The sequence below is a fragment of the Dendrobates tinctorius genome, unplaced genomic scaffold, assembly GCF_039654945.1.
Source record: "Dendrobates tinctorius isolate UK_male_01 unplaced genomic scaffold, ASM3965494v1 ptg000189l, whole genome shotgun sequence".
Classification (NCBI taxonomy): Eukaryota; Metazoa; Chordata; class Amphibia; order Anura; family Dendrobatidae; genus Dendrobates; species Dendrobates tinctorius.
This window is the reverse complement of record NW_027361856.1, coordinates 12,069,811-12,083,239: the sequence shown is the minus strand read 5'-3', so window position 1 is coordinate 12,083,239 and position 13,429 is coordinate 12,069,811. Positions and strand designations below refer to the sequence as shown.

At 52.8% G+C, this 13,429-nt stretch overlaps 1 protein-coding gene across 3 annotated transcripts; it reads left to right on the top strand.

Moving 5' to 3' along the window:
* Nucleotides 1–5,086: 5,086 nt before the first annotated feature.
* Nucleotides 5,087–13,091, top strand: SELENBP1 (selenium binding protein 1). Of its 3 annotated transcripts, none has more exons than XM_073552411.1 (12): nucleotides 5,087–5,241; nucleotides 8,154–8,207; nucleotides 8,638–8,750; nucleotides 8,960–9,145; nucleotides 9,217–9,337; nucleotides 9,437–9,619; nucleotides 9,737–9,918; nucleotides 10,095–10,173; nucleotides 11,170–11,291; nucleotides 12,062–12,154; nucleotides 12,263–12,381; nucleotides 12,591–13,091. In XM_073552411.1, exons 1-12 carry the CDS (start codon nucleotides 5,238–5,240, stop codon nucleotides 12,751–12,753), a joined length of 1,419 nt encoding a protein of 472 aa, XP_073408512.1. In that variant the 5' UTR covers nucleotides 5,087–5,237; the 3' UTR covers nucleotides 12,754–13,091. The 3 variants fall into 3 exon arrangements, with proteins under 3 accessions (XP_073408512.1, XP_073408513.1, XP_073408511.1); XM_073552412.1 differs by lacking the exon at nucleotides 5,087–5,241 and adding an exon at nucleotides 5,248–5,384; XM_073552410.1 differs by lacking the exon at nucleotides 5,087–5,241 and adding an exon at nucleotides 5,530–5,590.
* Nucleotides 13,092–13,429: the final 338 nt, after the last annotated feature.

Here is a 13,429-nt window from a genome sequence, read left to right as displayed (position 1 = left end):
CATTAAAACTCCATGTGCAAAAAAAAAAAGGAAGCGGGAGGGGAAAGGGAAAGAAACAAGAGAAAAAATGTGAACTAGATAAAATCATGTCATTACATGCATATACTTAGACATGAAAAGAAAAAAAAATAATGGAACATAAATTCCTTGCGACCATTCAGATCCGCAGGATGACATGTTCCAAAATAAAAAATCCAAAATGCCTCTCTGGTTATTAGAAGGTTCCTGATGTTTCCTGCCCTCAATGGATGTGCATTGCGTTCTATTATAGCACTATGTGAACTGGAAAGAGAAACAAGGTCAGTTACGTGTTCAGAAATTCTGACCTTTACATTGCGGGCAGTGCAACCTATACACATCAGATCGCATACAATGCACTTAATCATGTAGACTCCATTGCGAGAGTTGCAGTTTATAGATTGTTGGATTTTACATTGTTGGGTGTTGTTGAATTTGGAGAATGTGCGAGTTGTTGCAGAATGGTTCCATGTTCTACATCTAGATCCTTGATACAAAAATTGCATGTCAGGAAAAAAAACCTAAATAACTGATGGTGTGCACAGTAACAAAACCAGATAGTGAAACAAAGAAAAAAGAATGAACCAGCTCACCCACAGCAGTATGCGGCTTGCTGAAGCATGGAACTCGTGCGGTCACGAGTAGTACTGATGAGAAAAAGGAGACATGTTCCAGCTTCTTTGAATCCAAAAATGTATTAGAAAATGCTTCTAAAAAAACTGTGGCAGTGGTAAAGTTCACGTGGCGTCCTTCATCAAACTATACTTGCACCTTTCTATGCTCTCCCTGCATCTCCATATGCACTATTTGACTCTCCCTCTGCTCTTCCTGCACTGCCCTCCCTGCACCTTCCTCTGCCCTCCCTGCACCTTCCTCTGCCCTCCCTACACTGCCTTCCCTATACCTTCTTCTGCCCTCACTACACTACCCTCCCTGCACCTTCCTCTGCCCTCCCTGCACCTTCCTCTGCCCTCCATATTCCTTCCTCTGCTCTCCCTGCACCACCCTCCTTGCACTTCCCTCTGCCCTCCCTTCACTGCTCTCTCTACAACTTCCTCTGCCTTAGGCTACTTTCACACTTGCGTCGGTACGGGCCCGTCGCTATGCGTCAGGCCGACGTACCGACGCACATTGTGAAAGATTTTCACAACGGGGCGGCGGATGCAGTTTTTCAACGCATCTGCTGCCCCATTGTAATGTCCAGGGAGGAGGGGGTGGAGTTTCGGTCGCACATGCGCTGTCGAAAATGGCGGACGCGACGCACCAAAAAACATTACATGTAACATTTTTTGGTGCGTCGCGGCCGCCAAAACAAGACGCATCCGTCACACGATGGATCCGACGTGTGGCCATACGTCGCAATGCGTCGCCAATGCAAGTCTATGGAGAAAAAACGCATCATGCGGGCAACTTTGCAGGATGCGTTTTTTCTCCAAAACGTCGCATTGCGACGTTGGTCACACGACGCTAGTGTGAAAGTAGCCTTACCTGTGTGGTAGGGGGCCGGGCTAGGGGGGTGGACCACTGCTTACCAGACAAGGCAAAGATGAGACTGAGACAGATTCCACTTGTAACTGTTCCGGAATTATTTGTCGCCCTCCTGACGACCACCAAACACGCACCGCAGCTTCTTTACACCACTGTATCGCCAGGCCCGGGTACCTATTCTTCAGCTCCAGTCGCAGTAACGCACCTCGCGGATCTTTCACTGGGGGCTGTCCTAGACCAATCTACCCCCAGCGCTTCACCTGCCCAAGGTCGTCTTCCAATCGGTACCCCCGGGGCCTCGTCTGTCTTGCGGTACGTCGAGTCAGGGTCTCCCCCCTTGCTGCCTCTTCTCCTTGCCTGTCCTGCAGTCCGTCAGGTCAGGGCCACCCCCCTGACTGTCTCTCCTTTGTCCGTCCCCCTGGCCGAGCCCTTCTCACTTTCTCCGTCTTCTTCTGAGCTCCTCCCAGGACTAGACTCTCCTGGAGCCCCGCCTTCTTCTATTTATCCCCTCTCTCACAGGGGAATTTCCCACTCGGGCTCCTATCTCCCCGCCCCCCATGACCAAGCGGATTCCTAAGCCCTAAGCTGATGTTAAGTCCTGTACTACTCTACCCTGCCATCTTGTGGTCATTTCGCGGTACTGCACTCCCTTTTCTGTCTTTCTCTGCTCTTACCTTTCTAACCTGTCAATCTCTGTCCCTAGTGCACAAACCGTCCCCTCCTTCTACCAGTCATGTCTGTCCGTCAAGTCACCTTCCCCACATTCCTCCACCCTTTGTCCATTGTCATCCCGACAATCGTATGTCCTACCTATGTCGTTCTGAATCTTATCCAGTCTGTTGTCGGACCGGTCGTTGGGCCACACCCGCCACAGGGACCGCACCATGCTCCGAGCAGCCTACTGCTACCCGCCAGCGCGCACGCCACGTGACAACTTCTTTCTGGTTGGCGAGGTCCACCTGGACTACTCTACGGCGTGTACCTCCCACTGCTCTCCCCTTCCACTACCTTCAACCATTTCTTCCTTTTTGGGGTGTCTGTGGTGTCGGGGATCTGACTTGGGACCACTGTCTGGTTCGATATCTCTCATCTCCTCATCCTTCAATAAAAACGTCATGGTCGGCGTCTTCATCACAACTACCTCTTACCCGGAACCTGTTAAATACATTTTTTGTTAAACACATTATTTTCAAACATAAAATGGAACACTCCCCCTCCCTTTAACATTAGTACCCCCTTTTCATATCCCCGCTATATGAGGAGCAAACAATCAACAATAAAACATGTCCCTTATCTTGGACATCGAACTGTCCTCTTGGGGCCTGCACAACGGTGCAGCGAAATCCCGGTAGTCCGGGCCTTCTCCTGACGGCTGATGTTGCGCCAGTCTAGCAGGGAACCCCACAGCCGTGAGGTCCCCGGGATATCTCGACTGTTCCTGGGCCCCGAGTGTTCTTTGTGCCCAGGGTTCAGGGGTCATCTCCCTCCTGAGAGATGAGTCAAAAGGGGTAGAAGGGGTCGAAAGTGGTTCCACGGCGCGCGTTCCGTGCCAGGTCTCTGCTTGGGAACCAGCAGCCCACCACCGGTGGTGGCGTGGACGCTCTCATTTCTGTCGACGTGGTGGCTTTGCTCCATCCGGCCCCCAGCTCCTGCAGCTCCAACCGCAGGTGAGGGACCGGGGTCGTGGACCGATGAGAAGCGGAGCGGCGGAGCTGGGGCCTGCTAGCGTGATTAGCAGATGGCTCCGCAGAGGCGGCAGAGCCCGATGACCCGGCCGAAGCCGCAATCTGGAACAGGGCCGGAGCAGCCATGGACCTTGATGGGCAGGCCGCAGCCACGGTATGGCGCGCGGCAGAGGCGGCCGCGGACATCGGTGAGCAGGCCGCAGCTGGAACCATGAGCGAGGCAGAAGCGGCCGCGGGTGCTGCCGGGTAGGCCGGTGCCGCGATCGAACCAGGGACGGCCGTGGAGCAGGCCGCAACCGGAGTTGCAGACGGGGCCGGAGTAGCGGCCGGCTTCATGGACGGGGCCGCTGCTGAAAGGGGGAAAGCAGCAGCATCGGCCGCGGGCTGGCTCCGCACCGGTGACACCGGACGTGGCGCCGCCGGGTGGGGTGGTTCAGGGACGGGAGCAGGAGCATCGATCAGCCCGGCGGAGGCCGCTGAGTCCTCCGCGGCCGAGCCTCCAGGAGCACAGGAGGCCGTGCGGTGCGGCCGGGTGGTGGGGGCCGCATTCGGAGCCGCCGGCAGAGCCGGGGGAACTCTAACCTTCCCCAGCGCTGCGGCCTCCGACACGTCATCCCACGGCTCCTCCCGCAGCCTCCGTTCTTCACCCCGCCGTCCGGCGGGGCTAGCCTCCAGGCTGTGGGATCCCGCGGGGAGGCTCCCTGGCGATGTCTTCAGCGGCTGCTCCCGCGGCCCCGCAGTCGCTCCTCTTCTCCGCCCGTTGTCTGGCTTTCGTACCACCCCGGATCCTCCGATGACAAGCAAGGATCCAGAACACAGTCTCCAAATTATAATCCACAGGCCAGCGATTTGTAATCCACACACACTTGTAATCCACAGAGGAACAGTCCAAGTCCATCTAGGTTCTTCAAACGCAGGCCTGCTGCGGAAGGTGTCATATTAGTGGCGGCGATCCTGCCGACTATGCCAAATATGGTAGGGGGCCGGGCTAGGGGGGTGGACCACTGCTTACCAGACGAGGCAAAGATGAGACAGAGACAGATTCCACTTGTAACAGTTCTGGATTTATTTGTCGCCCTCCTGACGACCACCAAACACGCACCGCAGCTTCTTTACACCACTGTATCGCCAGGCCCAGGTACCTATTCTTCAGCTCCAGTCGCAGTAACGCACCTCGCGGATCTTTCACTGGGGGCTGTCCTAGACCAATCTACCCCCAGCGCTTCACCTGCCCGAGGTTGTCTTCCAATCGGTACCCTCGGGGCCTCGTCTGTCTTGCGGTATGTCGAGTCAGGGTCTCCCCCCCAGCTTCCTCTTCTCCTTGCCTGTCCAGCAGTCCATCGGGTCAGGGCCACCCCCCTGACTGTCTCTCCTTGGTCCGTCTCCCTGGCCAAGCCCTTCTCACTTTCTCTGTCTTCTTCTGAGCTCCTCCTGGGACTAGACTCTCCTGGAGCCCCGCCTTCTTCTATTTATCCCCTCTCTCACAGGGGAATTTCCCCGCCCCCCATGACCAAGCGGATTCCTAAGCCCTAAGCTGATGTTAAGTCCTGTACTACTCTCCCCTGCCATCTTGTGGTCATTTCACGGTACTGCACTCCCTTTTCTGTCTTTCTCTGCTGTTACCTTTCTAACCTGTCAATCTCTGTCCCTAGTGCACAAACCGTCCCTTTCTTCTACCAGTCACGTCTGTCCGTCAAGTCACCTTCCCCACACTTGCACCCTCCTTTGCCCTCCTTGCCTTGCACATTCTTTTCCCTCCTTGCACTTTCCGCCACCTTCCCTGCGATGCCCCCCTACACTGCCCTCCCTGCACCTCTCTCTGCCCGCCCTCAGCCCAACATGCACTGCCCTCTGCCCTACCTGCAGCTCCCTGCACCTCCCTCTGCCCCCCTTGCACCACTGTCATTGCCCCTCCCTCTGCCCTCCCTGCACCTCTGTCCTTCCCACAGGCTGTACAAATAGGAGAGCCCCAGTCTGGCGGAGGAGAGAGTGCTCTGTGAAGACCTGCACTTAGACAGCAGCCTGAAGAGACCAAGCATCTGCGGCATGGGTGAGACTGTCACACAGTTCTTGTCCCCAGACTTCGCTCTCCCCGTCCCTCTGAACTTCCCTCCAGTGCAGCGTGACATTTCCTGCCGCCGCCCGGTCACTGTGGGGAGCAGTTAACTGTTGATATCCCAGGTGTTATCGCAGGTGAGTAGTGTAGTGATGGCGGTAGATCAGCAGCACGGTGTTACAGCTGGGTGACGGAGGAGACAGGCAGCCGCTGAGCTCATGTCAGCTGTGTGCCGGCTATTGCTCCCTGCCATCAGCCACATTCCAGTTGTGGAGGCAGCACAGGAGATGATCCGTCATGTCGCTCTCCTGTCGGAGATGGTTATCATCAGGAAGCCATGAGAGTATGGCATTACAGCTGCAGGAAATGCCGCAACTCTTTTCTTACTTTTTGTATGCAGGGATCTCTGGGGGGCTTGTTTCCGGCAACTACAACAACCATAATCATTTTGCTGTTGCCCTGACAGTATATAGTACTGTCTCGTACGTGTGGAGCTTGGTGGGGGTCCCAGTCCTGTATGTGTTGTGTATGGCGGTGGTCTCCGTCCTGTACATATGATATATATATATATATATATGGCGGTGGTCTCCGTCCTGTACATATGATATATATATATATATATGGCAGTGGTCTCCGTCCTGTACATATGATATATATATATATTTGGCGGTGGTCTCCGTCCTGTACGTATGATATATATATATATGGCGCTGGTCTCCGTCCTGTACATATGATATATATATATGGCGGTGGTCTCCGTCCTGTACGTAATAGATACAGATCTTTCTATCTCAAAAAACCTTCCTTCTCACCCCCACTGGGGGTGGTCTTTGTTGTCCTTTCTCATTCTCGGGTCCTCTACCAGAGGCTGGGAGTTTGAGGGTTCTGCTCAGGATCTCAGTTGTTCCCAGTATTGCGCATTTCTGGACAGAGAGCGCAGATGTTGCTCCTGGGATCTGCTGTAGCCGCCATTCTTCCAACTTAGGCCTGTTTCACACTTCCGTTTTTTACGTCAGTCAAAATCCACCAAGTTTTAAAAAAAAAAAAAAAAACGGATCCGCCAAAAAAGGGATGGATTCGTTTTTTCCCCCATAGACTTACATTAGCGGCGGATCATGACTGACGGTCGTCCGTCCCACCCGTTTTTTGACGGATCCGTCAAAATGTTTTCATCTCCCAGGCGGATGAGACGGACTCTGCAACGGTTTTTTTGCTTGACGGTCCGCTAATTTGAATTGCACATGCCCGGAAGCTTTATGCTATGTGCCCATGTAGCTTTCTTTTATGCGTTTTTCGGGGTCAAACCGCATCAAAAACTCTTAAAAGAAGCATCCCATTCATTTTAATGCAGTAAAAAACGCAGGAAGTTCATTAATTTCCACTTAGGTCCACGTTTTTGGCTGTTTCCAATAGTCCAAAAGACGTGTGGAAAAAAAAAAAAGCATCAAAACGCGCGTTTTTTGCACACAAAACTTGCGTCTTCTAGGAAGGAGACCCGTTTCCTGAGCGTTTAAAAACGCTACTGTGGGCACATAGCCTTACTCCAGGAGACACTTTAACCATGACATGCCGTTCCGGGATCAGCGAAAATCTTTCTCTCTTTTCACGGATTGCAACTGACAGAAAAAACGTAAGTGTGAAACGGGCCTTGCGGGTCAAGTGCTCCTATCACCACTGGAATCTCTGTTGCCTTCACCTTCCACATCTTCTCCAGTTCTCCTTTGAGGCCCTGGTATTTTTCCAGCTTCTCATACTCCTTCTCTCTGATGTTGCTGTTACTTGGCACTGCCACATCTATTATCATTGCTGTCTTCTGATCCTTGCCTACTATCGCAATGTCTGGTTGGTTAGCCAACACCTGCTTATCCGTCTGGATCTTGAAGTCCCACAGGATTTTAGCCCTTTTGTTCTCCACCACTTTCTCTGGGGTCTCCCACCTGGACTTAGGTGGACTTAGCTCATATGCTCTGCAGATGTTCCTGTATACAATTCTCGCTACTTGCTTGTGGCTATTCCTCCTTGCATTTTGCATCCTGCCATTATGTGTTGGATGGTTTCTGAGGCTTCTTTGCATAGTCTGCACCTTGGGTCTTTTCTTGTGTGGTACATTCCTGCTTCTATGGATCTGGTACTTAGTGCTTGCTCTTGTGTCGCTATGATTAGTGCCTTTCTCCATGTCAGCCACCTCCATTATCAGTGTGTGTATGTGTGTGTGTGTGTGTGTATATATATATATATATATATATATATATATATATATATATATATATATAATGGCAGTGATCCTCGTCCAATACATATAGAGCGGTAGTCAATGTCTCGTACACCCTTTGGGCCCCTCTCCTCCTTTTTCAGTGGCTGCAGTCATCCCTGGCTGTCTCCACCGGATGGCACAGATGGGTCTCGTCCAGGATGTTTCTGCTCTTCCACACGTAGCCCTCGTGATCCACTGTAGGGAGTAATAACTGGAGCTATAGGGGCCGTAAATCTGCTAGGAGATGTGTCCAGATCCACGTCCTCTCCATAAAGTGACGTCACCAGGGGTCATAAAATGTCTGCAGAGCCCTGTGTGCCTATGATAAAGTAGGTCATAACCTGGCGGTGTCACCTAGACTGGACATTCTTAACCCCCTCATTGCCAGCGACTGAACCATTGCACTAGTTATGTGATGGGTTAATGTTGCCCCCCACCATCACTATATTCCTGGCATGGAGATGCCACTGTGCAGGTCACTGTATATACAGGCAGTCTGTGACCACCCAGATAAACCCATGGGGGCAGCAGTCATGCCTCTACATGGTGGCAAGGTAAGAAGGTCAGCTGATGCACAGTGTCAACTCCTTGCTGTCCAGATGAGATCGTCCCGCTGACGGCCATCCCTGAAATCATGTCTTCTTCTTTGTAGCGAAGTGTGGATCATGCGGCCCCGGATACAAGACGCCCCTGGACGCCATGAAAGGTAAAAGGCTTAAAGCTCCTGATGGTTCTCAGAAATCAGCCGTACGTGTGATTATGTGATGCGTTCTTATCTGTTATTACAGGCAGTGCTCCCCTTTAGTATAATGCAGAGGAGGGGAAATGTGGCTGCAGAAAGTGTGTGTAGCCACATGCTGATTAGGGGGGCAGATTGACAGGGGTCCTTCCCCAATGTACAGCTGGAGGGAGGAGGCTTTCTGTGTTTACACACTGACACCCATCAGGCCATCATATGGACCCACCCCATGATCAGGGCCACACAACGCTTTGCTCTGATCTGTGGAGTACAGCCATTTATTTATTCTGGGTTAGTAATCACATACGTGTTGGATGGGGTCTCCTATTAGGGGCTGATTACTTCTAAGGTCCACTGTTACCTGTAATGATGCTTGTTCCGTCACCCTCATACCTAGGTCCCCGTGAGGAGTTAATCTACGTACCCTGTATCTATCGCTCCACTGGGATTAACAAGCCAGACTACCTGGCCACCGTGGACGTGAAGCCAGAATCTGCACAGTACTCCCAGGTAATGAATGCAGACGCTCAGGGTCCAGCACCAGCCGCTGAAATAATCACTGTCTGTGTAACCTAAAAATGGCTCTAGATCGGGTGAAGATGATGGTTTCCTGGCGATGGCTATTGATTGTAGCGGAGAAGTTGGTGCTTGGGTGAGTGCTCCTGGAAGGCCAATGGTCACCCGCTCGCAGGTAGTGTGACATGCTCTCCATTTTCCAGGTCATCCACCGTCTGCCGATGCCCCATGTGAATGATGAGCTGCACCATTCAGGTTGGAACACCTGCAGCAGCTGCTACGGGGACCACACAAAAGTGAGAAACAAGTTGATCCTGCCTTGTCTCATCTCTTCCCGGGTCTATGTGGTGGATGTGGGTACTGACCAGCGGGCCCCTCGCATCCACAAGGTGGGTATTACCTGAACTGGCTGCCAATGTGTGCCTCCTGGGTGCTGACCACAGTCTTATCCACTCTGCAGGTGGTGGAAGCTGAGGACGTGAAGAAGAAGTGTGGCCTGGGGAATCTGCACACCTCTCACTGCCTTGGCTGTGGTGAAATCATGATCAGCACCCTGGGAGACCCTGAAGGGAACGGTAAAGGTGAGGACACCCCATATATACATATTGTGCTACCGGGTAGAATGGGTACGACCTATAATCCTGGCGTGTCTGTCTGTATCTTTCCTATTCACATCTCAGGAGGATTCGTCCTACTAGATGGGAAAACATTTGAAGTGAAAGGGAACTGGGAGGTACAAGGAGAAGCGGCACCGTACGGCTACGACTTTTGGTACCAACCACGGCACAATGTCATGATGAGCACTGAGTGGGGGGCCCCGAAGGTTCTCCGCAATGGATTCAGGATAGAAGACGTGGAAGCAGGTGGGATGGAGGCACATGATGGCAGCAAGCGTCAGGTCTTCATGTCTGGGTGGAGGCGCCACGCAGTGTGAATGGCGAACAGAGTGGTTCAGGCCTCATTTAGATTCTGTTTTCCAGGACACTATGGCCGCAACATTCATGTATGGGACTGGACCAAGCGCACTCGTATCCAGACTCTGGACCTGGGACAGGATGGACAGATCCCCTTGGAAATCCGCTTCCTGCACAACCCGGATGCGGCAGAGGGATTTGTCGGCTGCGCCCTCAGTAGTTCTGTGTTCCGGTTCTTTAAAGGAAAGGTGAGGATGAGGCGAGACTTGGTTTAGGATTACGAACCACACCATCTCCTCAGATGTAGAGTGCAGGCGATTGGTTCAGAAGCCCCAGTGCCCATCCACAGTCTGTGCTGGAGGTGTGGAATCGCCGAAATTACAGGGGGAATGGTCTGCTTATCTCTAATTTCTTCACTTCTCAGGATGGCAAATGGGCTGCAGAGAAGGTGATCCAGGTGCCAGCCAAGAAGGTGCAAGGGTGGGCATTATCCAAGATGCCAGGTGAGGGACAGTGTGGGGGGGCTGGGTATACGAGGCACTGTGCGGGGGGGGGCTGTGTGTGTGTGTGTGTGTGTGTGTGTGTGTGTGTGTGTGTGTGTGTGTGTGTGTGTGTGTGTGTGTGTGTGTGTGTGTGTTTAAAAAGTACCAAAAAATAATAATGTCACTCACAAGTGAATTTAAAATGAGATGCAAAATATATGGGTGATCCTCAAAGGATAATTGCAAGCACCCAAACGCATCACATAGGGATATAGAATGTAACTGATAAATCAGAAAACAATCTATATAATGGATACAGCATAAATAAAAAATTAGCACAATGCTATAGCCAATTGCACATGTATGCACATATATATTTCATAGGCCAGACCAACAGGTTCATAGCCTTCCATAAATGAGATTTCAAAAAAAAAAAGGAACAATCTCACCGGTTTATGCAGACGGTCAGGAGTCACCAGGGATACTCTGTATACCTACAGGAAGGTAGCGATGGGAAGACAATACCCTGTCAATTCCCTTACATGCTAACCATTAACTGATCCCCAGGCTCCTGCCCTTACAAGGGCAGTCCACAGCTAGCCCTATATTGCACATGCCCTGCACCATCCCTATAAGGAGCGTTCCAACGCGTTTCATCCAAGTAACTCTTCAGGGGACTAACTTGTTTAAAGTGCTATAGCTAAGACATACATCCTCCCGCTCTCTATGCTATCTGCTGTCTGCAGATAGCATAGAGACAGCAGACAGACAGCAGATAGCATAGAGAGCGGGAGGATGTATGTCTCTTAGCTATGGCACTTTAAACATTTTTTGCTGTATTTGTGTGTGTGTGTGTGGGGGGGGGGGGGAGTGTGTGGGGAGGCGGGGCTGTGTGTGTGTGTGTGTGTGTGTGGGGGGGGGGGGGGGGGGGAGCGCTGGGTATACGAGGAGCTGGGTGTGGGAGTTTTCCACGTATATAGGCATAAGTGCCTGACCCCTGCCCGCTGGCACCCACAGGTCTGATCACCGATATCCTGATCTCCTTGGACGACCAATTCCTGTACTTCAGTAACTGGCTGCATGGGGACATCAGACAGTATGACATCTCCGACACCCAGCACCCAAAGCTGGTGGGACAGGTGAGTGACAAGAGCCTCATGGGACATCACAGTATGAAAGCGGCATTCAGGTGCATACCTGTAGGGGGCAGTAGTTAGTCAGACTTCTTTTTCCTTGTTAACTGAGGCAATTTGCATACTTTTCCCAATAGTCTGCAGGCCCCCCCAGGTCATATGCCCATTGCTCAGGGCAGGATCGGGGTCATACTAGCGAGTGCAATGCGAGAAACTCGTGTGAGTCTTTCGCCTCAATACCCGGCACGGCCACCGGCAGTTTGGACCGGAGCATTCAGCTGCATAGAAAGACATGCAGCTGCACACTCCGGTCCCAAGTGCCGGCGGCGGTGCAGGGTATTGAGGCGAGAGACTCGCATGTGTGACCCACCCCCCCCCCCCCCGGTGCAGGGTATTGAGGCGAGAGACTCGCATGTGTGACACCCCCCCCCCCCCCCCCCCCGGTGCAGGGTATTGAGGCGAGAGACTCGCATGTGTGGTGACACCCCCCCCCCCCCCCCCCCCCCGGTGCAGGGTATTTGAGGCGAGAGACTCGCATGTGTGACCCCCCCCCCCACCCCCCCCCCCCCCCCCCCCCCCCCCCCCCCCCCCCCCCCCCGGTGCAGGGTATTGAGGCGAGAGACTCGCATGTGTGACCCCCCCCCCCCCCCGGTGCAGGGTATTGAGGCGAGAGACACGCATGTGTGACCCCCCCCCCCCCCCGGTGCAGGGTATTGAGGCGAGAGACTCGCATGTGTGACCCCCCCCCCCCAGCCTGACCCACGGTGTCTCTTCAGATCTTTCTGGCAGGCAGCATCCTGCGCGGAGGTCCGGTTACTGTGCTGGAGGACAAAGAGCTGAAGTGTCAGCCCGAACCCCTGATGGTAAAGGTGAGGAATCTGCAAACCCCCTCAGCTCCATAACACCCGTGGGGTCTTCATATCTCTGTTGCCCTCTATCATCTCTTGTCCTGTTATCTACTATCCTGTGTCTTATAGGGGAGGTGTGTCCCAGGTGGTCCGCAGATGATCCAGCTCAGTCTGGACGGGAGAAGGCTCTATGTGACGACGTCTCTGTACAGTGCTTGGGACAAGCAATTTTACCCTGACATGATCTGGTAAGAGACGTGTGTGACCCTCTGGGGGACTCTGAGGGACCTGCGCTGTGGGGGGGATACATTATTTAGACACCCCCCCCCCCCATGTCAGTGTTTGTGCACAGATTCCAACCCTCGGGGATCCTGGGGTTAAATCTGCAGTGAGGGGGTACGGTCAGTAATGTCCAAGTGTGCGCCGCCTCACTGTCTGATCCATGTCTCCGCCACAGCGACGGCTCCGTCATGCTGCAGATTGATGTGGACACACAGAAGGGCGGCTTGAAGCTGAACCCTAACTTCATGGTGGATTTTGGGAAGGAGCCGGATGGTCCGGTCCTGGCTCACGAATGTCGCTATCCAGGAGGAGACTGCAGCTCTGACATCTGGATCTAGAGCTCCTGTGTCATCTCGCCCACCCAATCAAGATGATTGTGCTACTACCCCCAGCATCCTGCCTGCTGATCTGCTCATCCTCACCGCAGGGGCCTATCTGGAAGTGTCCTAGAATCACAGGAGCAGGCGGCTGCCATACTGTGACCCCTATTGTAAGTGTACAGATTAGTGCTCCTCTCTGCAGCACGCCACTTCTCGGACTTCCCACACATTTTCATGGGGGCTCCATAACAAGGAATGGTGTCACTTGGCCCAGATCCCCGGGTATCAGATGGTTCTACACTTGTGATCATGTTGCTTTGTATCTTTCACTTCCATTAAACTTCACATGCATCAAATGTCTTTTGCTGCATCATTGTTTCCCCGTGAACTGCCAGTGTCGCATGAGTGTTATAGGGCCGTTGTATGGGAATGTCACCCAGAAACTGATGCCAGGTACCGGCTCACTAGAATCTCCCCGCGGAATGACGCCAAGATCTCCAGGTCTATCTAAGGATATCCAGCAGGTGGGAGCAGAGGGCACTGTGTCGTCTTAGTGGTGCAGTACTGCCAACATCCAAGAGTAGTTCAGTGCCCTCTACTACCACCTGCTGGAAAGTGTCAGTACTGCAACACTAATAGACCTATACCAATGATGGCAAACCTTTCATTAATAATAATCTTTATATAGCGCCAA

Coding starts and splice junctions, on each gene's coding strand:
- SELENBP1 (XM_073552410.1), top strand. CDS start 5,545: ATGTCGCTCTCCTGTCGGAGATGGTTATCATCAGGAAGCCATGAGA. Junction 9,620..9,736: donor GATAGAAGACGTGGAAGCAG/GTGGGATGGAGG, acceptor TCTGTTTTCCAG/GACACTATGGCCGCAACATT. Junction 12,155..12,262: donor CCGAACCCCTGATGGTAAAG/GTGAGGAATCTG, acceptor TGTGTCTTATAG/GGGAGGTGTGTCCCAGGTGG.